Source organism: Hemitrygon akajei, unplaced genomic scaffold (assembly GCF_048418815.1).
Source record: "Hemitrygon akajei unplaced genomic scaffold, sHemAka1.3 Scf000111, whole genome shotgun sequence".
In the NCBI taxonomy this organism is placed as follows: Eukaryota; Metazoa; Chordata; class Chondrichthyes; order Myliobatiformes; family Dasyatidae; genus Hemitrygon; species Hemitrygon akajei.
In genome coordinates, this window is record NW_027331997.1 from 1,342,525 (window position 1) to 1,365,324 (window position 22,800).

Consider the following 22,800-nt stretch of genomic DNA (forward strand, 5'->3'; position numbering starts at 1 on the left):
GACCTTCACACCGAACCGTCTGAGATGAGCCGCCGCTCAGCCCCTGTTGTTCTGGTCCTATTAGCAGGATGAAGTAAAACATGTTTCTATCTTGTTAATGACAGAGAATCGTATAATTTGTGTTCCGTGTGTTATCTGAATGTACTTGCCTGTGATGCTGCCACAAGTCAGTGTTTCTCTCTCCCTGTACCTTCCCGTACTTGTGCAGTTGGCAATAAATTTAACAGGACCTGAGAAATCTCAGTGAGATTTGATTAGTGATGATCATCTTGGCAGCTCGGTAGGACGAATGTATGAGACAGTACACTGTTAAATGCAAAACCCTGAACAGTGTCGATGATCAGAGGGATCTTAGACTCCAAGTTCATCGCTCCCTGAAAGAGACTGCACAGATTGATCGGGTGGTTAAGAAGGCAAATGGCATGGTTGTCTTTATCAGTTGAAGCATTGAGTTCAAAAGTCGGGAAGTTTTGTTGCAGTTTTATAAAACTAGTTAGACCACATCTGGAGTGTTTCATACAGTTCTGGTCGCTCCCATTCTCGGAAGGATATCGGGGCTTTGGAGTGGGCGCAGAAAAGGTTTACCAGGATATTGCCTGGATTAGAGGGCCTGAGCTTTAACGAGAGGTTGGACAAAATTGTGTCGTTTTCTCCGGAGCCGTGCCGGCTGGGGTGAGACTGGATGGACGTTTATAAGATTACCAGAGGATTAGAAGCCATGTCTCAGAAAGGCAGCGTCCATTATCAAGGACCTCCAGCACCCAGGGCATGTGGTTTTCTCAATGTTACCAGCAGGTAAGGAGGTGCAGAAGTCTGAAGGCTCACACTCAGTGATTCAGGAACAGTTTCTTCCCCTCTGCCATCCGATTGCTAAATGGATATTGAACCCTTGAACACTACCTCACATTTAAAATATATAGTATTTCTGTTTGTTGCACGATTTTTTAATTTATTCACAGAAACATAGAAAACCTACAGCACAATACAAGCCCTTCGGCCCACAAAGTTGTGCCAACATGTCCCTATCTTAGGAATTACCATGGTTACCCATAGCACTCTATTTTTCTAAGCTAGTATTTCTTTATTTTTCTCCAGTGTCTCCAAAGGACCATATTCTACCCACCTCCACCACCGTTGCCGGTAGCCAATTCCACACACTCACCAGTCTCTGAGTAAAAAAACTTATCTGTAACATTTCCTCTGCAACTACTCCCCAGCACCTTCAACCTGTGCTGTCTTTTCATAACCATTTCAGACCTGGGAAAAAGTCTCTGACTATCCACACGATCAATGCCTCTCATCATCTTATACACCTCTATCAGGTCACCTCTCATCCTCCGTTGCTCCAAGTAGAAAAGGCCGAGTTCATTCAAACTATTCTAATAAGGCATGCTCCCCAATCCAGGCAACATCTGTGTAAATAGCCTCTGCACCATTTCTATGGTTTCCACATGCTTCATGTAGTGAGACAACCAGAACTGTGCACATTGGGGTGTGACCATCGTCACATTTAGCTGCAACATTACCTCTCGGCTCCTAAATTCAATCCCACGATTGTTGAAGGTCAATGCATCATATGCCTTCTTAACCACAGAGTCAACCTGCGTAGCAACTTTGAGTGTCCTATGGACTGGGACCCCAGGATCCCTCTGATCCTCCACACTGCCAAGAGTCTTACCATTAATGTTATATTCTGCCATCATGTTTGACCTAACAAAATGAACCACTTCACACTTATCTTAGTTGAACTCCATCTGCCACTTTTCAGCCCATTTTTGCATCCTATCAATGTCCCACTGTAACCTCTGACACTATCCACAACTCCCCCAACCTTTGTGTCATCAGCAAACTTGCTAACCCATCCCTCCACTTCCTCATCCAGGTCATTTATCAAAATCACAAAGAGTAAGGGTTCCAGATATGCTGTAAATAATTTAGTTGTTTATTTTTATTATTTTACTTTGGGTTTTTTTTCCTTCTATAATATGTATTGCATTGAACTGCTGCTGCATGGTTTTCAAATTTCATGACACACACCGGTGATAATAAACCTGATTCTGATTCTGAGTGGACAGACAATCTATTTTTCCTGGGGGTTGAAATGTCTAATATATTTATGGTGAGAGGAGATGTAAGCAGCAAGTTTGTTTCTTTACACAGAGTGGTGGGTAGCTGGAAAACTCTGCCTGGGGTGGGAGACCCGACTGGTCACGTGATCCCGTTTGCCCCTCCCATTTAACAGCAGATGGGCGGCACCTGTGCATCTGTTTCCGAGGCCCTGCCCTCCGGATGATGTGACACTCACTTCGCGCATGTTCACTGTCTCCGGCCGGGCGGTGTTTTCTTTTCCGCTCAGTGCTGAAGTGCATCATCTGTGGGATCGAGGGAAGGGTCCTCACCTCCTGGGTGGGGGAGCCAGGGGTCGGGATCACTGTCTGTGGGCTGAAGATATTGCGTTCCCATCGGTGAGTATTGAGACCGATCCCAAGCAGGGAGATCCGATGTTGGCCGTGAGCCCCGAACTGAGGACCAATTACTCATTTATTTTTTCGATTATCTGGTCTGGTCAAAAATGTGTAGACTTCACTTAATCTGCATTGAACGATCCAAACCTGGAGCCCAGGCTGTCTATTTCTGCAGAGTTGAAACGGGAGACCCACCAACAGGTCACGTGAGGCTGTTTACTGTCAATCTGCCCTACCCTTCACTTTGTGATGATAGATAGATAGATAGATACTTTATTCATCCCCATGGGGAAATTCAACCTTTTTTTCCAATGTCCCATACACTTGTTGTAGCAAAAACTAATTACATACAATACTTGACTCAGTAAAAATATGATATGCATCTAAATCAAAAAGCATTAATAATAGCTTTAAAAAAAAACGTTCTTAAGTCCTGGCGGTTGAATTGTAAAGCCTAATGGCATTGGGGAGTATTTACCTCTTCATCCTGTCTGAGGAGCATTGCATCGATAGTAACCTGTCGCTGAAACTGCTTCTCTGTCTCTGGATGGTGCTATGTAGAGGATGTTCAGGGTTTTCCATAATTGACCGTAGCCTACTCAGCGCCCTTCGCTCAGCTACCGATGTTAAACTCTCCAGTACTTTGCCCACGACAGAGCCCGCCTTCCTTACCAGCTTATTAAGACATGAGGCGTCCCTGTTCTTAATGCTTCCTCCCCAACACGCCACCACAAAGAAGAGGGCGCTCTCCACAACTGACCTATAGAACATCTTCAGCATCTCACTGCAGACATTGAATGACGCCAACCTTCTAAGGAAGTACAGTCGACTCTGTGCCTTCCTGCACAAGGCATCTGTGTTGGCAGTCCAGTCTAGCTTCTCGTCTAACTGTACTCCCAGATACTTGTAGGTCTTAACCTGCTCCACACATTCTCCATTAATGATCACTGGCTCCATATGAGGCCTAGATCTCCTAAAGTCCACCACCATCTCCTTGGTCTTGGTGATATTGAGACGCAGGTAGTTTGAGTTGCACCATATCACAAAGTCCTGTATCAATTTCCTATATTCCTCCTCCTGTCCATTCCTGACACACCCCACTATGGCCGTGTCATCAGCGAACTTCTGCACATGGCAGGACTCCGAGTTATATTGGAAGTCTGATGTGTACAGGGTGAACAGGACCGGAGAGAGTATGGTTCCCTGCGGCGCTCCTGTGCTGCTGACCACCGTGTCAGACCTACAGTCTCCCAACCGCACATACTGAGGTCTATCTGTCAAGTAGTCCACTATCCAATCCACCATGTGAGAGTCTACTCCCATCTCCGTTAGTTTGTGCCTTAAGATCTTGGGCTGGATGGTGTTAAAGGCACTAGAGAAGTCAAGGAATGTAATCCTCACAGCACAACTGACCCCATCTAGGTGAGAGAGTGATTTGTGCAGCAAATACGTGATGCAAGATGACATGGTGTGTGCTTAGAGTCCCTGGCTGGGTCAGGATGCTTCCTCTATGTTGTGTTGGGGGATCTAACATTGGTCACTGAGTCTCGTTAACTTCCCCCATCTCGCCTCGTTTCCTGAGGCTGGTCACATTTGCAGTTGAGCTTTCTGGCTGTTGTGTCTTTTCCCGGACTGGGGTGGGTGAGAAAGGAGAACGTCCCAGATTGTGGGGATCTTTGATTTCACTGCCTGCTTTACCGAGGGACTGGGAAGTCTAGGGGGAGAGTGGTTTCTGTGATGTGTATGTGGCCGAGTGGTTTAGCAATCTGAAGGTCATGAGTTTGAGCCTCAGGCCAGGCAGTGTGTTGTATCCTTGAGCATGGCACTTAACCACACATTGCTCCTGCACGTTTATAGCCCAGATGGATCAAATCACCTAATCCTGTTCCTGTGTCTTATGTATTACCATGACAGAATGATGGCTCCTTCTTATCCCATATTGTTTTGTGATGTGTGAGGGACAATAAAAGATTGTTCACTGAGATTATTATATTTGGCTTCAACGTTTAAATTTCAGTGAGTTTTGTTCTTAGTAACATTAAGCAGAAATGTTTGCTTCTCCTTTTCATTGTTAATGTGCTTCATTATCTCTCTGGTTAGTATTAGACCTGCGGTGAGAGGTTTATTGGAAGAAAAACCCCAACTGGAAGCAAACCACAGCTGAAGATGTGGGAATAGCAACAAGTGAACCAGCCCGAGGACTGAGAGCATCAACTGGAGAGAACAACTCTGAATCAGCTGACTTGGAGTTCCCAGTGAGTCAGTGAGGAGGAAGTTTAGTGAGTCTCACTTACTCAAACACTGGTCCTTTATACATTACATACCTGTACAATAGAAGGTGGGAAATAGTTGGTGAGACTGAATGTGCCCAGAAGAACCATTTATGCCTCTGTCAGACACAGTTGCAATCACACCAGGTCTGGTAATGTGCTTCCAGCAGCCCAGCCCTTTAAAATCACTCGCATTTTGTGGAAGTCAGATCTGGATAAAGCGGTGGAAATCGGGCAGAATCTCAAGTTGCTGGAGATCTGCACTAAAAACTGAAAATGAAGTCATCCTGACAAAATGTAATTAACCTGAATTGTAAAGATTGTTCCTCTCCCCACAGCTGTTCCTTACATGCTGAGCAGTTTGGTAATACCAATTTCTTTTTATTACATTCACTTTGGATTGGTTTATGTTTCCTGAAATGTACCGTTTTTAATGTGGAGGTGGAAATGGCTCACTCTGTGATAGTAGAACAGTAAAGTAACCACAACTTTTCCCTGCAAATTACCCTGGTACCAATTAGCTTGTTATTCCTAGAAATGTGTTCAGTACAGTTGTTGCGAACAAGGTTTACAAGAATAATCTCAGGAATGTTCGGCGTTATGTTTGAGGAGCATTTGATGGTTCTGGACCTGTGCTCAATGGAGTTCAGGGGGACGGTGGGGGTAGTGGGGGATGTTTGGTTAAGTAAACCTACCAAATGCTGAAAAGCCTGGATACAGTGGACATGGAGATGATGTTTCCATTAGACTGTGATCTGATGGCACAGTATTGGAATAAAGAAGCTTCCCTTTAAAACTGAGAGGAGAAATAAAATTTGCCCAAATGATGTCTGATCTGTGGAATTTGTTGCCACAGAGGTTGGTTGAAGTTGCCATTTGGGTATATTTATGACAGAGATTAATATATTCATGATTGCTGAGTAGCTTCAGGGTTACAGGAGGAAGGCAGGAATATGGTGTTGGAATAAACATCAGCCATGGTTCAGTGGTGGGCAGACCAGATGGATCGAATCACCTAATTCTGTTCCTGTGTCTTATGTCTTACCATGACTGAATGATGGCTCCTTCTTATCCCATATCATTCTGTGACATGTGAGGGACAATAAAAGATTTTTCACTGAGATCATTAAATCTGCCTTCAGTGTTTAAATTTCAGTGAGTTTTGTTCTTAGTAACATTAAGCAGAAATGTTTAGTTCTCCTTTTCATTATTAATGTGCTTCATTGTCTCTCTGGTTAAAGTTAGACCTGTGGTGAGAGGTTTATTTGAAGAAAGATCACGACTGAAGACGAGGGAACAGCAACAAGTGAAGCAGCCCGAGGATTGAGAGCATCAACTGGAGAGAACCCATCTGACTCGGAGATTCCAGTGATTCAGTCAGGAGAAAGTTTGGTGAGTCTCATTTACTCAAACACTGGTCCTTTAGACATTACGTACCAGTACAAAGGAAAGTAGGAAATATTTGGGAGTGAGACAGAATGTGCCCAGAAGAACCTGTTATGCCAGTATCAGTCTGACCCAGTTGTGAAGATGCCCCCCCATTATATTCCTTTTAAACTTTTCGCCCTTCACCCTTAATCCATGTCCTCTGTTTTTTTTTCTCCCCTAGCCTCACTGGATAAAGCCTGCTTGCATTCACTCTATCTGTACCCATCATAATTTTATATACCTCTATCAAGTCTCCCCTCATTCTTCTACACTCCTAGGAATGAAGTCCTAAACTATTCAACCTTTCTCTGTAACTCAGTTTCTCAAGTCCCGGCAACATCCTCATAATCCTTCTCTGCACTCTTTCAGCGTTATTAATATCCTTCCTGTAATTCGGTGACCAGAGCTGCACATGATACTCCAAATTCGGCCTCACCAATGCCTTATACAACCTCACCATAACATTCCAATTCTTATACTCAATACTTTGATTTACAAAGGTCAATGTATCAAAAGCTCTCTTTACTACCCTATCTACCCGTGACACCACTTTTAGGGAATTTTGTATCAGTATTCCTAGATCCCTCTGTTCTACTGCACTCCTCAGTGCCCCACCATCTACCTTATATGTTCTACATTGGTTTTTCCTTCCAAAGTGCAACACCTCACACTTGTCTGTATTAAACTCCATCTGCCATTTTTCAGCCCCTTTTTCTAGCTGGTCCAGATCCCTTTGCAAGCTTTGAAAACCTTCCTCACTGACCACTACACCTCCAGTCTTTGTATCATCAGCAAATTTGCTGATCCAATTTACCAAATTATCATCCAGATCATTGATAAAGATGACAAATAACAATGGACCCAGCACTGATCCCTGTGGCACACCACTAGTCAGAGGCCTCCACTCAGAGAAACAATCCTCCACTACCAATCTCTGGCTTCTCCCATTGAGCCAATGTCTAATCCAATTTACTACCTAATCTCCCATGCGGGACCTTGCCAAAAGCCTTACTGAAGTCCATGTAGACAACATCCGCTGCCTTGCCTTCATCCACTTTCCTTGTAACCTCCTCAAAACACTCTAATAGATTTGTTAAACTTGACCTACCACACACAAAGCCATGTTGACTCTCCCTAATGTCCCTGTCTATCTAAATAATTGTCGATCCTGTCTCTCAGTACTCCTTCCAATATTTTACCCACTACCAACATCAAACTTACCAGCCTATAATTTCGAGAATTACTTTTAGAGCCTTTTTTAAGCAATGGAACAACATGAGCTATCCTCCAATCCTCTGGCACCTCACCCGTAGATAATGACATTTAAATATATCTGCCAGGGCCCCTGCAATTTCAACACTCGTCTCCTTCATGGTCCGAGGGAATACCCTGTCAGGTCCTGGAGATTTATCTACTCGCCTCAAGGTAGCAAGGCCCTCCTCCTCTTCTCTCTGTATAGGTTCCATGACCTCAATACTTGTTTGCCTTATTTCCATTGACTCCATGCCAGTTTCCTTAGTAAATTCAGACACAAAAAAAACATTTAACATCTCCCCAATTTCTTTTGGTTCCATACATAGCCCACCACTCTGATCTTCAAGATGACCAATTTTATCCCTTAACTATCCTTTTGCTATTACTATACCTGTGGAAGCTCTTACTATCCTTCACCTTGACTGCCAACGCTACCTCATGTCTTCTTTCAGCCCTCCTGATTTCTCCCTTAAGTATTTGTTTGCACTTTTTATACTACTCAAGTACCTTCTTTGCTCCCTGTTTCTTACACATGTCATACATCTCTCTCTTCTTTATCAGAGTTCCAATATCCATCGAGAACCAAGGTTCCTTATTCTTATTCACTTTGCCTTTAATCCTGAGACTTTGTTCCCAGGGTGTCCTCATGGGCCGTCCAGAAATGATTTCAGCTGGTGACAGCCCTGTTTTCCCCTGTGGGGTAACCCTCATGTGGAATCAGGCTAATGGTCGGACCTTCAACCAAGTGAGTCCAGTCTCCACTGTTAGTCTGGCCAGTTTACTCTTCAGAATGCCATTGGCTCTTTCCACTCTGCCAGCGGCCCGTGGGTGGTGTACACAGTGGAATTGTTGCTTGATAGCTAGTTTGTTACATACCCCTTCGTTTGCTTTCACCATAAAGTGTGGGCCATTGTCAGAGCTCAGCATCTCTGGCAGGCCGTACCTGGGAATTATTTCCCGTAATAATACATTCACAACAGTCACAGCAGTATTGATGGCAGTTGGAATAGCTTCAATCCATCTACTAAACACATCTATAATAACCTAAGCAACATCTGTAGCAATGTGCTCTAGGAAATTCAATAAAATCAAATTGTAGACACGAAAAAGATCCACCTGTCTAGGGAGTCGTACCTGGTGTGCAGGGTACAGGTTACCAACCATTCCCTCCTTTCCCAGGTGTGTAAAATCATGTTTCTGATTGACTGATATTGGTAAAAACTATGTAGGAACACAAACCTGTCCTGCTGGGTGATCCGAAAACTTAGGCCAGGGACTTTCTGGCACCTCATATGGGACTACAGTTTGCACTCCTCCACAGAGGTGTTTCCCTGAAAAGAAATAACTTGAGGTAGCTGTAGAGTGGTGTGTAAGTTCTTTACAAAGGTGGCATTACTAATGGGGTGGCCAGAGGAAGTCAGGAATCCCCTTGTTCCTAGAGAGCCCTGTAGTCATGTACAATTCCAAATGCATAACGGGAGTCTGTGTAAACGTTCCCACTTTAGTCTGTTGCTTGGATACATGCACGAGTCAGAGCAAACAGCTCAGCCTTCTGGGCGGAGACAGCTGCTTCAAAAGATGCCTGCTCTATTACTTCACTGTCCGTCACTATCACATAGCCAGAATATCATTTTCCTGCTGGATCCACAAAAGAGCTTCCATCCTCATAAAACGTTGCCTCAGGCTAGAGGGGGTATTACAGAATGGATGGGAGAGTCTGTCCTTCTTTCACAGTGATCCGGATGGGCTAGAGGGGGTATTGCAGAATGGATGGGAGAGTCTGTCCTTCTTTCACAGTGATCCGGACAGGCTAGAGGGGGTATTGCAGAATGGATGGGAGAGTCTGTCCTTCTTTCACAGTGATCCGGACAGGCTAGAGGGGGTATTACAGAATGGATGGGAGAGTCTGTCCTTCTTTCACAGTGATCCGGATGGGCTAGAGGGGGTATTGCAGAATGGATGGGAGAGTCTGTCCTTCTTTCACAGTGATCCGGACGGGCTAGTGGGGGTTTTGCGGAATGGATGGGAGAGTCTGTCCTCCTTTCACTGTGATCCGGACGGGCTAGAGGGGGTATTACAGAATGGATGGGAGAGTCTGTCCTTCTTTCACAGTGATCCGGATGGGCTAGAGGGGGTATTGCAGAATGGATGGGAGAGTCTGTCCTTCTTTCACTGTGATCCAGACGGGCTAGAGGGGGTATTGCAGAATGGATGGGAGAGTCTGTCCTTCTTTCACAGTGATCCGGACAGGCTAGAGGGGGTATTACAGAATGGATGGGAGAGTCTGTCCTTCTTTCACAGTGATCCGGATGGGCTAGAGGGGTTATTGCAGAATGGATGGGAGAGTCTGTCCTTCTTTCACTGTGATCCAGACGGGCTAGAGGGGGTATTGCGGAATGGATGGGAGAGTCTGTCCTTCTTTCACTGTGATCCGGACAGGAGGGCTGACTTCATGAACTGAAATTGCCCAGAGATGGGGTACAACGTCTTGGGTTCGGTCACTATTAAAAGAATGTCTTACCAGATGTCCTGTCTTCACCTCAGACTCCTTCCAGTATCGGAGTTGGCCCGCGGCCAAGTCTTGCCAGTTTCCCTTGGTGCTGGAGGCCTGTTTTGTCAGGTTGTGGGCAAGGAGCCCTAGGCTCTTTGGCTTGAACCCAGGGCAAACCCTAACGGTGGTATGGGGAACCACCAGTCCTGTCTGTCGTCAAAAGAAATCTGGAACTTCGACCAGAAATGCAATGTCGTCTCTTCCTTTAACCTCTCCAATCACCGTGACTGGGAATTTCTGTCCCTCGAGGGGTGCATAATATTGGCTTCCCTCAGTTGAGCACCATGTAGGGCCATAGCACAGAGTCACATGGTAGCTGGCCACTGGCAGACGGGGTTCAAATGCAGTGGAGTCCAGAAAAAGTGCCCACCACTGGGTGATCAGAGGAAGCTATCAGTTGTTTGCAGTTCCAGCGTGCTATCCTTGTCCGTGCATAGAATCTCGACTTCCAACGGACAGAGCAAGTCTCTCACTATGAGATTACACCCCCGTCTGGTGGTGACGGTAAATGAAACCTCACACTGGTTCCCCTGGAATTCCACCTGCAGTGGCTGGGTACGTGAATACGTACGTTCCGTGCCTCTGAACCCTGACAGAGTGATTGTAGCGTCTGATAGCTGGAATCCCTTTTCCGATACTATTTCCTGATCGAGAGTGGTTGTGGTTGCCCCATATCAATCATAAACAGAACTGGAATTCCAGCAACTGTCAATATTACATTGGGCTCTTCCTGAGGGGTGGTACTCACGGTAGGAAGCATCCTTGCTTGTCAATTTCTAAACGGGTTGTTGTCCCCACCTGTCCCTTGGTAGGATTTTGTTCCCATTTCTGATCCCCAGATATAGCACATTCACATCCTTCTTCCTGCTGAACATGTTCACTTTAAATATTAGTTCCTTTTGGGGTTGATCAGGAATCGAAAATCAGGTCCCAGTAATATGTCAAAGCTCGTCACATTCGATTTCAGTCATTGTCAGGCCAATCCATATTATCTGTTTTAATCATGTTGGCTTAGTTGGTAAGTTTTGGAGCAGTAGGGCATTAAACTGGGGGGACAGGCTTGCTCTCCTGTGAAAGTGCCGTAGCAGGCCACAAATCACTCCCAATAGTCTGGTCCCGATTCCCCAGGCTTAGGTTTGCATTCAAGTACTTTAGTGATGTTTACAGGTTGCTGGAGAGCCCTTTCCAGGGCTTGAATAATCTGGTCTGTCTGTTCATTCTCATTATGGTTTCCCGCCTGTAACTCCTGATAGGTTTGGTCTCTCAATTCTGCCTTCCATTTCCTCCCCTCAGCAGCTGAGAGAATCATGCAGCAGAGACTGAATAAATCTTGCGGGGTCATGTTAAACATTAGTGTAGTACTGTGGACACACTGAGCAAACTGTGCTGCTTTTTCTTTTCTACCTGGGGCCTGATTCATGATCATTATCATTTCTTGAGGCTTCCAGGGTGCATACACAGGAATCACTGAGCGCTGTCCCTCCTCCTGCTCGTGGATTGGGCAGCATTCATGTGGGAATTGTCTTTGTGGAGTCACTAACTCTGGGGATTTATTGGATTCTTCCCTCCCTGTCTCGGAATAATCCTGGGTATTCCCTTTCTGGATCTCAGGATGTAGTGACATCCCTTCCCTATGCCGCTGTTTTACCTGAGTGGCCACCGTATCTGGGTACTGGGAGGATTGGGGTTCGGGAGCACTGGGTGAACTTGGCCCCTGGTAAGGTAGGAGAGGTACGGTGAGTGCCCACTCCTCATCATGGTCACTGTCCTCAAACAGGGTCGATATGACAGACATGGGTTTGGGATCCCTTGTGTCCCTATCAGTTCGAACTTCAGACTGATATTCCTGCCCTTCTCTCCTATCTGGGCCGGCCTTGGTTTGCTTACGTTGTTTTTCCTGCTCTCGTTTTTTAGTGCCCATCCACCCATTCACGCTCCGCTTTTAGCGTCTCCCAACCTTTGGCGTTCCTTCTGCAGTACAGACCTCTATCCCTTTGTCACATGTATTATTCCTCCAACATGCTGATAATATACTGTTCCACTTTACATCTTCATTCAGCCCATCTGCTCAGCACTCCCTATATTGGGATCGTGTTTGTGACTCCAAATGTTGAAGTTGAATAAAACTCGGGAGACCAGCTTCTTATCGTCACCACAGTTCATTTTCCAGCAGGAGTTTGAGACCCATTTGTCAAAGGGAAGGCATGTAAGCACTGCCACCATCTGACTAGTGGACTGATTTAGTCAGGTTACAGCCATATATTTATACATAGTAAGCCCCATACATTCCTATTGCAAGATGTTATTTGAACTGGTACGCCCACTAAGTCTGTTGGCTCCAAACTTAATTAAATAAGAGAGTTTGCTGACTGAAGGTTTTAATTACAGATGGATATACTATCCAGTCCTTATCAGTTATTCCCTTTGCAAGGCCCTGACTTAATTACAAGCAGATGTTTATTCCTGTCCTATCAGAGAGTCCTCCTCCCTTTACTCAAAAGAGGGTACAATGTATAATGTTATCAACTAATGAGGGTACAGTGTATATTATCATCGCTCAGTATGTCACTCTGCAAGCCACAGAGAACTGATAATGAGCCTGTCTTAGCTAACCACTGAAGACAGTGTTTACTTTGGTTCAAATATTCCTATTCAGTCCCAATTATTCTTTTAGCCAGAGGTTACATAGGTTCAAAATGATTTTATTTAATATATCCTTAATTCATCAGGAGGGTTCGGGGGAAATGTTTTTGTCTAATCTAGAAACTGGTGTCACCTGTGTGTATTGTGGCGATGCAAAAGTTGCTGTAGAACTTACAAGTGGGAAGAAGTGGAGTGATATTTGGAAATCTGACTTTTTAAAGCGTAATTTAGCAAGTAAACCACATATGCACAATGTGCAAAAGCTCTGGTAAGAAAGTCCTTCATTACCTGTTACAGTCCTGCTACATAGTTTGTGTGAGAAAGCAGATGAACTCGATCAAACCCAGAGGAGATCATAGCTCTTATCAACAGTGATTTCCTAGCTCTTTAAATGAATACCTCACTATATAAAAATCACTGTGCACATGTTGTCACTGGGTAAAATTAAGCACAGTACATGATTTATGTGCACACTGGTCATTAGAAATTAGAGGGGGTATTGGAGGGAAGGTGCAGAGACTTCCAGTGTCCCTGATGCCCTCACCTACAAGATGTGCATCCAGCTGCAGCTTGTAGCCCTGCACTTGAAGGAGCTCGGACTTGAAATTGTTGAATTCTGGATCAGCTGGGAGTCAGAGGGGGTGATAGATGTGACATGAAGAGAGGTGAGTTACACCCAAGGTGCAGGACGCAGGAAACTGGGTGACAGGCAGGTGAATGAGGTTAAACAGCCATCGAAGAGTACTCTTGCGGACATCCCACACAACAGCAGGTGGACCACTTTAGAAACTGTTGGGGGGATTACCTGGCAGTGGAAAGTCAAATAAGTGTTAGGGGATTCATTAGTTATGGGAATGGAACAAGGAGGGGACTAATATCCTGGTATTAAGGCTTGCTGGAGCTAGTGTGGTGAGAGGGTGAAGTGGTTAAAATAAGTTGTAGGGGGAATGGGAGCCAGAGTGACTGAACAGATAGTGGAGAGGGTAAATTGAGTCAAATTGAATTGACTTTATTACATACATACTTCATACACATGAGGAGTAAAAGTCTTTACGTTACTCTCCATCTAAATGTGCAATGTGTAATTTATAATATATTGTTTATACATAGAACAGTCAATATAACATCAACATGCAATTATATCAGCATGAATTAATCAGTCTGATGGCCTGGTAGAAGATGATGTCCTGGAGCCTGTTGGTCCTTTTGCTGTGGTACCGTTTCCTGGATGGTGGCAGTAGGAACAGTTTGTGGTTGTGGTGAATTGGGTCCCCAATATCCTTTGGGCCCTCTTTACACATCTGTCTCTGTACATCTCCTGAATAGTGAGAAGTTCACATCTACAGATGCACTGGGCAGTCTGCACCACTCTCTGCAGGGTCCTGCGATTGAGGGAAGTACAGTTCCCATACCAGGCAGTGCTGCACCCAGTCAGCATGCTCTCTATTGTCTTGCTGTAGAAAGTTCTTAGGATTTGGGGCCCACAACAAGCAACTTCAACCATCTGAGCTGAAAGAGGTGCTGCTGTGCTCTTTTCACAACACAGCCGGTATGTACGGAGCATTTGAGATCCTTGGTGATGTTTATGCTGAGGATCTTAAAGCTGTTCACCCTCTCAACCCCAGATCCATTGATGCCAATAGGGGTTCGCCTGTCTCCATTCCTCCTGTAGTACACAATCAGCTCCTTTGTTTTTGTGACAATGAGGGAGAGTTTGTTTTCTTGACACCAGTCAGATGTTGTTCAGACCTCAGATATCGATCACTCCTACCTTTTCCTTTCCAAACAAGTTTGGCCAGCTTCTCTGTCACAGAAACATGGAGGAGTTCAGTACGGAAACAGGCTATTTGGCCCATCTAGTCAATGCTAAAAAAAACATTTAAGGTATCTATTGCAACTACCTGACTGGGACCATCGCCCTCCATACCCCTACCATCCAGGCTCCCATCCAAACTTCTTTCAAATGGTGAAACTGAGCCCACATGAACCCCTTGTGCTGACATCTCATTCCACACTCTCACGACCATTTCAGTAAAGAGCTTTTCCACATGTTCCCGTTAAATTTTCACCTTCCCCACTTACCCATGACCTCGGTTGTCATCCCACACAACCTCAGTGGAAAAAGCTGCTTGCCTTTACGCTATCTGTACCCTCATAATTCTGTATACTTCCAACAAATCCTCATGCAATGTTTAATGACCTTGTCTATGTTTAGTGCATTTTTTAGGTGTATAAGATGATGAGGGGCATTGATCGTGTGGATAGCCAGAGGTTTTATTCGCAGGACTGAAATGTCTAACACGAGAGGACATAGTTTTAAGGTGCTTGGAAATAGATACCGAGGGGATGCCAGGGGTAAGTTTTTTACCCAGAGAGTGGTGGGTGCATGCACTACACTGCCAGCTATTTGTGTGAGAGTGTTTCAGTTACTGTGTGGTCATGAACCCATGCAGCTCAGTGGGAACAGGGAATAATATCAATGGAGAGAGTCAAACTGAGCCAGGTCACAGGTTGGAGATGGCAGAAATGCCCCATTCTTATAGAGACAGGAAGAGCATCAGAGAGTTTGATGGTCATTCCAGATACCAGCACTGTGCCCAGTTAGAAGGTGATTTCTCTCTCCAACTTGGGTTGAACTTCACTGTAACAGTGTGATGCCAGATCACACCTTGACAACTTATGTGAACTCATCTGAAATGTTGTCCTGCACCCATTGACAGATATTGTAAATCTTTTTACAGGTCAAAAATGGCAAGGAATTTGTGTACAGGAATCTGGAGCTCAACACACCAGTTTTGCTATCTCTGTCCAGATATTTAAGAAGTGGAGCAAGGGATTCACTCGATCATCCTTCCTGTTCAGACTGTGGGGAGGGATTCACTGAATCATCTGACCGACTGGCGCACCCGTCATTTTGCACAGGGTGGAACGATTCATCTGCTCAGACAGTGGAAATGGAATCACTCGGCCTTCTCAACTGAAGGTACATCAGCAAGTTCACACTGGGAAAGGCCATTCACCTGTTTTGTGGGTGAGAAGGGATTCAGTCAGTCTTCCCACTTGTGCACACGCAAGTCAGTTCATAGTGGGCAGAGGCTGGTCATCTGTTGAATTTTGGGGAAGCATTCACTAGGTCATCTGACCTAATGGCTCACCAGCGAGTTCACACCGGTGAGAGGCCGTTCACCTGCTCGGACTGTGGAAAAGGATTCACTTGCTCATCTAAACTGAAATTACATCAGCGTGTTCACACTGGGGAGAAGCCGTTCACCTGCTCAGACTGTGGGAAGGGATTCAGCTGGTCATCTCACCTGAAGGTACATCAGCGATTTCACACTGGAGAGAGGCCATTCACCTGCTCAGACTGTGGGAAGGGATTCACTATGTCATCTAATCTGAAGATACATCAGAGAGTTCATACTGGAGAGAGGCCGTTCACCTGCTCAGACTGTGGGAGGGGATTTACTTGCTCATCCCAACTAAAGGCACACCAGCGAGTTCACACTGGGGAGCGGCCATTCACCTGCTCGGACTGTGGGAAAGGATTCACTTGCTCATCCGAACTGAAGGTCCATCAGCGAGTTCACACTAGAGAAAGGCCATTCATCTGCTCAGACTGTGGGAAGGGATTCACTCAGTCAGCAAAGCTAAAGATTCACCAGCGAGTTCACACTGGGGAGAGGCCATTCATTTGCTCGGACTGTGGGAAGGAATTCACTTGCTCATCCGAACTGAAGGTTCATCAGCGAGTTCACACCGGGGAGTGGCCGTTCACCTGTTCATACTGTGGGAAGGGATTCAACTGGTCTTCTGAATTGAAAGCACATCAGAGATTTCACACTGGAGAGAGGCCATTTACCTGCTCAGACTGGGAAGGGATTCACTATGTCATCTAATCTGAAGAGACATCAGAGAGTTCATACTGGAGAAAGGCCATTCACTTGCTCAGTCTGTGGGAGGGGATTTACTTGCTCATCCAACCTAATGGCTCACCAGCGAGTTCACACTGTGGAGCGGCCGTTCACCTGCTTAGACTGTGGGAAGGGATTCACTTGCTCATCCGAACTGAAGTTACATCAGCAAGTTCACACTGGGGAGCGGCCGTTTGCCTGCTCAGACTGTGGGAAGCGATTCACACTGTCATCCCAGCTACTGAGTCACCAGTCAGTTCATACTGGGGAGTGGCCATTCACCTGCTCGGACTGTGGGAAGGGATTCACTCAGTCAGTTCAACTGAAGGTACATCAGCGAGTTCACACCGGGGAGAGGCCATTCACCTGCTCTGTCTGTGGGAAGGGATTCAATTGGTCATCTCACCTGCAGAGACACCAGTCAGCCCACACAGGGAAATGGCCATTCACCTGCTCAGTCTGTGGGAAGGGATTCACTTGGTCATCTAAACTGAGTAGACATCAGCAAATTCACACTGGAGAGAGGCCATTCACTTGCTCTGTCTGTGGGAATGGATTCACTGAGTCATCCGAACTGAAGGTACATCAGCGAGTTCACACTGGGGAGAGGCCGTTCACCTGCTCAGTGTGTGGGAAGGGATTCATTCGGTCATCTACACTGAAAGTACATCAGCGAAATCACACTGGGGAGAGGCCGTTCACCTGCTCAGACTGTGGGAAGGGATTCACTCGGTCATCCACCCTACAAACACACCGTTCAGTTCACACTAGGGAGAGGCGAATCACCTGTTCAGACTGTGGGAAGGGATTCACTTCGTCATCTCAACTGGAGAGACACCAGCAAGTTCACACTGGATAGAGGCTGATCTCCTGCTCAGAGTTTTGCATAAGATTCTCTCAACCAAATCAACTGAATGTGCATCATTGAGTTCACACTGGGGAGAGGCTGTTCACCTGCTGTGAATGTGGGAAGCGATTCACTCAGTCATCTAACCTTATGCAACTCTCACTTTGGCTAGCAGCTGAACTTTTGGAGTGATAGCTCCCCAGCCCAGCTAACTTAAGAAATCTCATTCGGGTGGATGCTTCATGATGTGTCCCGTTCCAAATCAGAACACTGAAATAACAAACTGTACACAATATGTGATTAATCAATTGAGATTTATAATTCTTACTTTGACTATAGGGTTAGTAAAGAAAACAAAAAGAAAGAAAAAGGGCCCACTCTCTCCATTCACGTCTTCTCATCTCTCCCCAGCAAATGGTGGTGAAATTCTCTCTTCCAGACTCACAGGAAAGAACAACATTTCTGCCATTGGATAGCCCCGCATTCCCAAACCCTGTTATCTCTAGTCATAACCTAAATATTGCTGCTACAGAGAAACAATTACCTCAGCAGTGAAACATTGCATAGAGGCCATTACGTTAGCAGTGAAATCTTACAGCATGTTATGCTTGTGACTCACCGCCAGGTTCACACTGGGGAGGAAGTTTCAATAAGCTGCTTGCTGGATATTTCTCCATCACCATTGCTGAATTCTACTTCAAGACTGACTGTCGGTGCTGAACTCTGCAATTATTGCTGCTGCTCACCACACCCAGTTCTGCACCCTGGTCACTGGGCATGGGAGGAGTTTCTTCTGCTGCATATTTACCCTTAATGGGACTGGAGTTTAATATTCTGGGTCTGAGACAAATAAATCAGTTCTATTTTAAACTCTGTCTTTGGAACTCTGTGAGTTTACAACACAACTAGTGTACTCAGGCCAGCTGGACCCTGCCAGTGATTCTGTTCCTTGACAGTCCTTTTAAATCCTCCCCTGTTGTTCATCTCCTGCTGTCCAAACAGTCACCATGCTGTGGGTGAAGAGGTTTCCCTTAATTTTTCTACTGACTGAAGAAGTCGCAGCGATTGCAGTTCTGTCTAAGATGTTCTTCACCCCTCAAATCTCTGGGCTGACGAAGAATGACATTGGGTGTTAACCTCCTTATTCAGGGCTCATTTCCATATTTTGGGCCATTTTCCCTGCTTCTAAAGGGTTGTTAGAAAACACCACTCTCCTCTAAAGACTGAAAGCAGAATGGGAAACCATCCATTGGATGTTCAACGAAGCAGGGTCAGAAACCAGAGGCAGGTCCGCACAGAGCAGAGTTTGGGGCTCTGGACAATGGTCGGGATAAGAATGTATGATGAGGAGAAGAGAATCAGCAGCGGGGCGTGGAAACGAATGACAGAATAGCAAGATTTGGAAGCTCATTTGACGGAAAATAATTCAGTTGTCTGACTGCCTACACAGACAATGCCTGTTGTGAGATTCCCCATTTGTTGAGGCACGTGTGTGTTGAGAATGGTGATATCTATTGAAGCAGTTGTTCCTGCTTGTTTATCCTGTAATATTATATCCAGATAGTTATTTTAGATTAACTTGTCTGTTATAATGTATTGATTATAATATAACTTGTGAGATTATGTCCCTAACTGGATATGGCTTCAATTTATGGTGCCTTAATGAGGTGATGGAGGTCATTCATGAGTTTGTGTTTTAAAGCAAGATTTTGGTAAATGATATTTGCCACTTGATTGTACCTGCATAAGTAATCAGATTGAGTTAAACTGCTGCAGGATCCTGGAATGTGTTGGATTGTGTCTGGTTTCTCTTGGCATTTTCTGCATTTATTGCCTTGTTTGTTTGTATTGTATGTATTTGTGAGTTTTTTTGTTAACCAGCTTGTCCTGTATTCCTGCAAGGAATCCCTCTGTTTCTGGGAAGAGGTGTCCAACTCTCAGTCAGGTGCTCGATGCTTCCTTGTCACCATCTAGTCTGCTCAGATCGTTGGGATGTCTCCCATGGAGGGTCATTCTCATTCCATTTGTTAATGTTTTCTTCCATATTGATTATTCATTTTTCTGAGTTGGCCTCTCATTTAAGTTTTCTGGTCTTCTTAGCACAATTGCATATACACACTTGGAGTGCTGAATCCTGTTTACTTTTGAAGAAAATATATACTTAAAAGTTTTATCTGACTGTTGTGTGATTTTTTTTCTCATTCGTGTTATTCCTCTTCCTCCTGTCTAAGGTACTGTTTGAGTGTAAGTAATCTTTTCTGAAGTTTTCTAAAGTTCTTATTTATCTTTGTAAATTTTACTGATTGAAGTGGGACTAAGATATTTTTTTATTTTTAAAAAGTCAATGTCTGTATTGATGAAAGTGTTTATTGCCTTTGTTGTATTTGTTAATTATTGAGCTCTGTTTGGCAGGTTTTCTTAAGCCTCAAACTAAATTTTGTCAAAAGTTCTCCCTATTTCACACTATTTTCTATTGTCTTTGCTTGTTGATATTCCAGGTATGTGGGTATCAAGAGTCCCGGTGAAGGGTCTTGGCCCGAAATGTTGATTCCCATCCATAGATGCTGCCTGACATGCTGAGCTCCTCCAGCACTTTGTGTGTAGTTCTCTAGATTTCTAGCATCTGCAGGTCCTCTTGTTTCCCAGATACTTATTTTTCTTGAAGCTACAAGTCGTGTAGCTCTGTTGGTAAAATATTAAATAAAAACATGAGAAAGAGGTGGCACAGGGTTGGAAGATGTAGAATATCAGTGGGTAGAATTAAGGAAGAGCACATGTAAAACAAAATCCCTGATGGGAATTGTTTCGAGACCCTCAAACAGTAGTAAGTATGTGGTCCACAAATTACAATGGGAGATAGAGAACTCTTGCCAAAAGTGTAATGTTAGGATAGTCATGGGGATTGTCATGCAGGTGATTCGGAAAATTAGGATGGTGTTGGTCTCAAGAGGAGGAATTTCCTAGAAAGCCTACAAGATGCTTTTTTCGAGCAGCTCATGTTTGAGCCCAGTTGGGGATCAGCTATTCTGCATTGGGTGTTGTAATGAACCAGAATTAATTAGGTCACTAAAGTCCAAAGAACACTTAGGGGCAAGTGAATTTAATATGATCAAATCCACCCTGACATTAGTGAAGGAGAAGCTAAAGTCGATGTGGAACAAAGAGAATTAGAGAGGCCTGAGAGAAAAATCGGTCAAAATTGATCTAAAAAAAACGTGGGCATGGACGAAAACAGAGCAGCAATGGCTGGAATTTTTGGAAGCAGTTTGGAAGGCACAGGATATACACAGTGGCATGCAAAAGTTTAGGCACCCCTGGTCAAAATTTCTGTTACTGTGAATAGTTAAGTGATTAAAAGATGACCTGATTACAAAAGGCATAGTTAAAGATGACACATTTCTTTAATATTTTAAGCAAGATTACATTTTTATTTCCATCTTTTACAATTTCAAAATAACCAAAAAGGAAAAGGGCCAGAAACAAAAGTTTGGGCACCCTGCTTGATCAGTACAGAGTAACATCCCCTTTGGCAAGTATCACAGCTTGTGAATACTTTTTGTAGCCAGCCAAGAGTCTTTCAGTTATTGTTTGAGTAAATTTCGGGGTTCAGTCAGAAGCAGCAAAGTACTGATTGTGGAAATTACAAATGAGAATATTGTTAGAGGCACAGAGAGCAGCAGCAGCACTGAAACAGGCCTTTTTGCCCTTCTAGTCCATGCTGATCTGTTTTTGTTGTTACTGCTTAGTTCCAACTAACTGCACCCGAGCCTCCATACACCTCCCATCCATGTCCTCACCCAAATTCCTCTTTAGTGTCTAAATCGAACCCAAATTCTCCACTTCCACTGGCAGCTCATTCCACACTCTCACCAACCTCTGAGTGAAGAATCCCCCTTCAGATTCCCCAGAAATAATTCACTTTCACCCTGAACGTATGTCCAATGTCAGGGTGAGAGCGAGGACGGGGCAGAGAGGGAAGACAGTAAGGGGGAGGGGGTGGTTGAGTGTGGAGAGGGAAACAAAGTGGAGTGTTTATACTTAATATCTTTCAGAAAAAGTAATTGTTTGAACTTGCTGCAAACCTACTTTCCTTACCCTGTACATTCTTAACCAAATTACTGATCCAGATGACAAGTAGCAGTGGTTGATGTTCAAAGTAAATGTTATTATCAGAGTACATATATGTCACCACATACAACCCTGAGATAGTTTTTCCTACAGGAACACTTAGCAAATCTATAGAATAGTAACAGGATCAATGAAAGATCAAGTGGAGCATAGAATTCAACAAACTGTGCAAATGCAAATATCATTAAATATCAATGGGTAATGAGAGCAATGGGGTGTAACCCTGGGGAACCTCACTAGGCCCGGTCCTCGAGTCCAATAAACAGCCTCCCACCATCACTCTCTGCTTCCTACCATCAAGACAACTGTGCATCCAGTGAGCCAGCTCTCCCTGGATCCCGTGTGATCTGACTTTCCACAGCAACTTACCATGTGAACCTTATCAAAGGCCTCCCTGATGCCCATATCGGCCCCGATCCTGGGACAGAGGTGTCACCGATCAGAGGGCATGGATTTAAGCAGAGGATGAAGAGGTTTAGAGGGATCTGAGGAGGAGATTTCTCACTCAGAGGGTAGCTGAAATCTGGAACACACTGCCCGAGGTGGTGGTGGAGGCAGGTCCCTTCACAACATTTACGAAGAGGATGAGCATTGAAACTGCCGAGATACAGTCGGCTGTGAACCAAGTGCTGATAAATGGGACCAGTGTAGACAGTGAGTGGATGGTCAGAACAGGTATGGCCGGCCAAAGGCCTGTTTCCGTGCTGTGTGATCCACCACTCCGGACATGCTAAATTAACGATGGTTGCACCGCAAGGCATTGATTTCAAAACTCCACACCCTCTCCAACCTGAAATAAACCAGACTGAACCCCTTTGTCACCACTGGGAATATCTGTTTCTGTCAAGGTAATATACCAATTGATCACGTCTGCTGAACAACTGGCAATTGGTGAAATTCCTGTGTTTTCTTTCGTTAATGTTGTCACCCTACAGCAAAACTAACCTCACTGTGTCAGAATCGGTGATTAAATCAGACTCCAAACACTGTGCTTTCATCCCTGCATGTTATAACTGGAACCATCTCACTGAGGGTCTGATGGAGACATGGGATCACATCTCCCCTGCGTCTGTCATTTCAAATACCCTAAGAATGGTTTTCTGATTCAGTCTGAAGGTTATGGTACATTCAGCTCGTCGTCAGACCTGACAAACCGTGTCTTCCCACAGCTGGTTCCACCTGTTGGTGTGTCCTCTTTCCTCCACCTCTAGGGAAGCTGCATCTCCACACAAACTCCTCACTTGAGACGACTGTCTGTACCCGTGACACAGGAAATCACATCACTGTCACTCTCCTGATACCG

At 44.8% G+C, this 22,800-nt stretch overlaps 2 protein-coding genes and 1 pseudogene across 2 annotated transcripts in view; 2 read left to right on the forward strand and 1 right to left on the reverse strand.

The window, feature by feature from the left end:
- LOC140723378 (uncharacterized) overlaps positions 1 to 22,800 on the reverse strand; it is a 425,409-nt pseudogene that overhangs the window by 365,401 nt on the left and 37,208 nt on the right.
- LOC140723394 (uncharacterized) overlaps positions 1 to 22,800 on the forward strand; it is a 175,092-nt gene that overhangs the window by 93,405 nt on the left and 58,887 nt on the right. The window contains 1 exon segment of the mRNA XM_073037976.1: positions 15,698 to 16,496. Coding sequence (XP_072894077.1) covers positions 15,698 to 16,496 — 799 coding nt within the window.
- On the forward strand, positions 16,492 to 19,540 carry LOC140723381 (uncharacterized). Its single transcript, XM_073037962.1, has one exon. It carries the CDS (start codon positions 16,497 to 16,499, stop codon positions 17,379 to 17,381), a length of 885 nt encoding a protein of 294 aa, XP_072894063.1. The 5' UTR covers positions 16,492 to 16,496; the 3' UTR covers positions 17,382 to 19,540.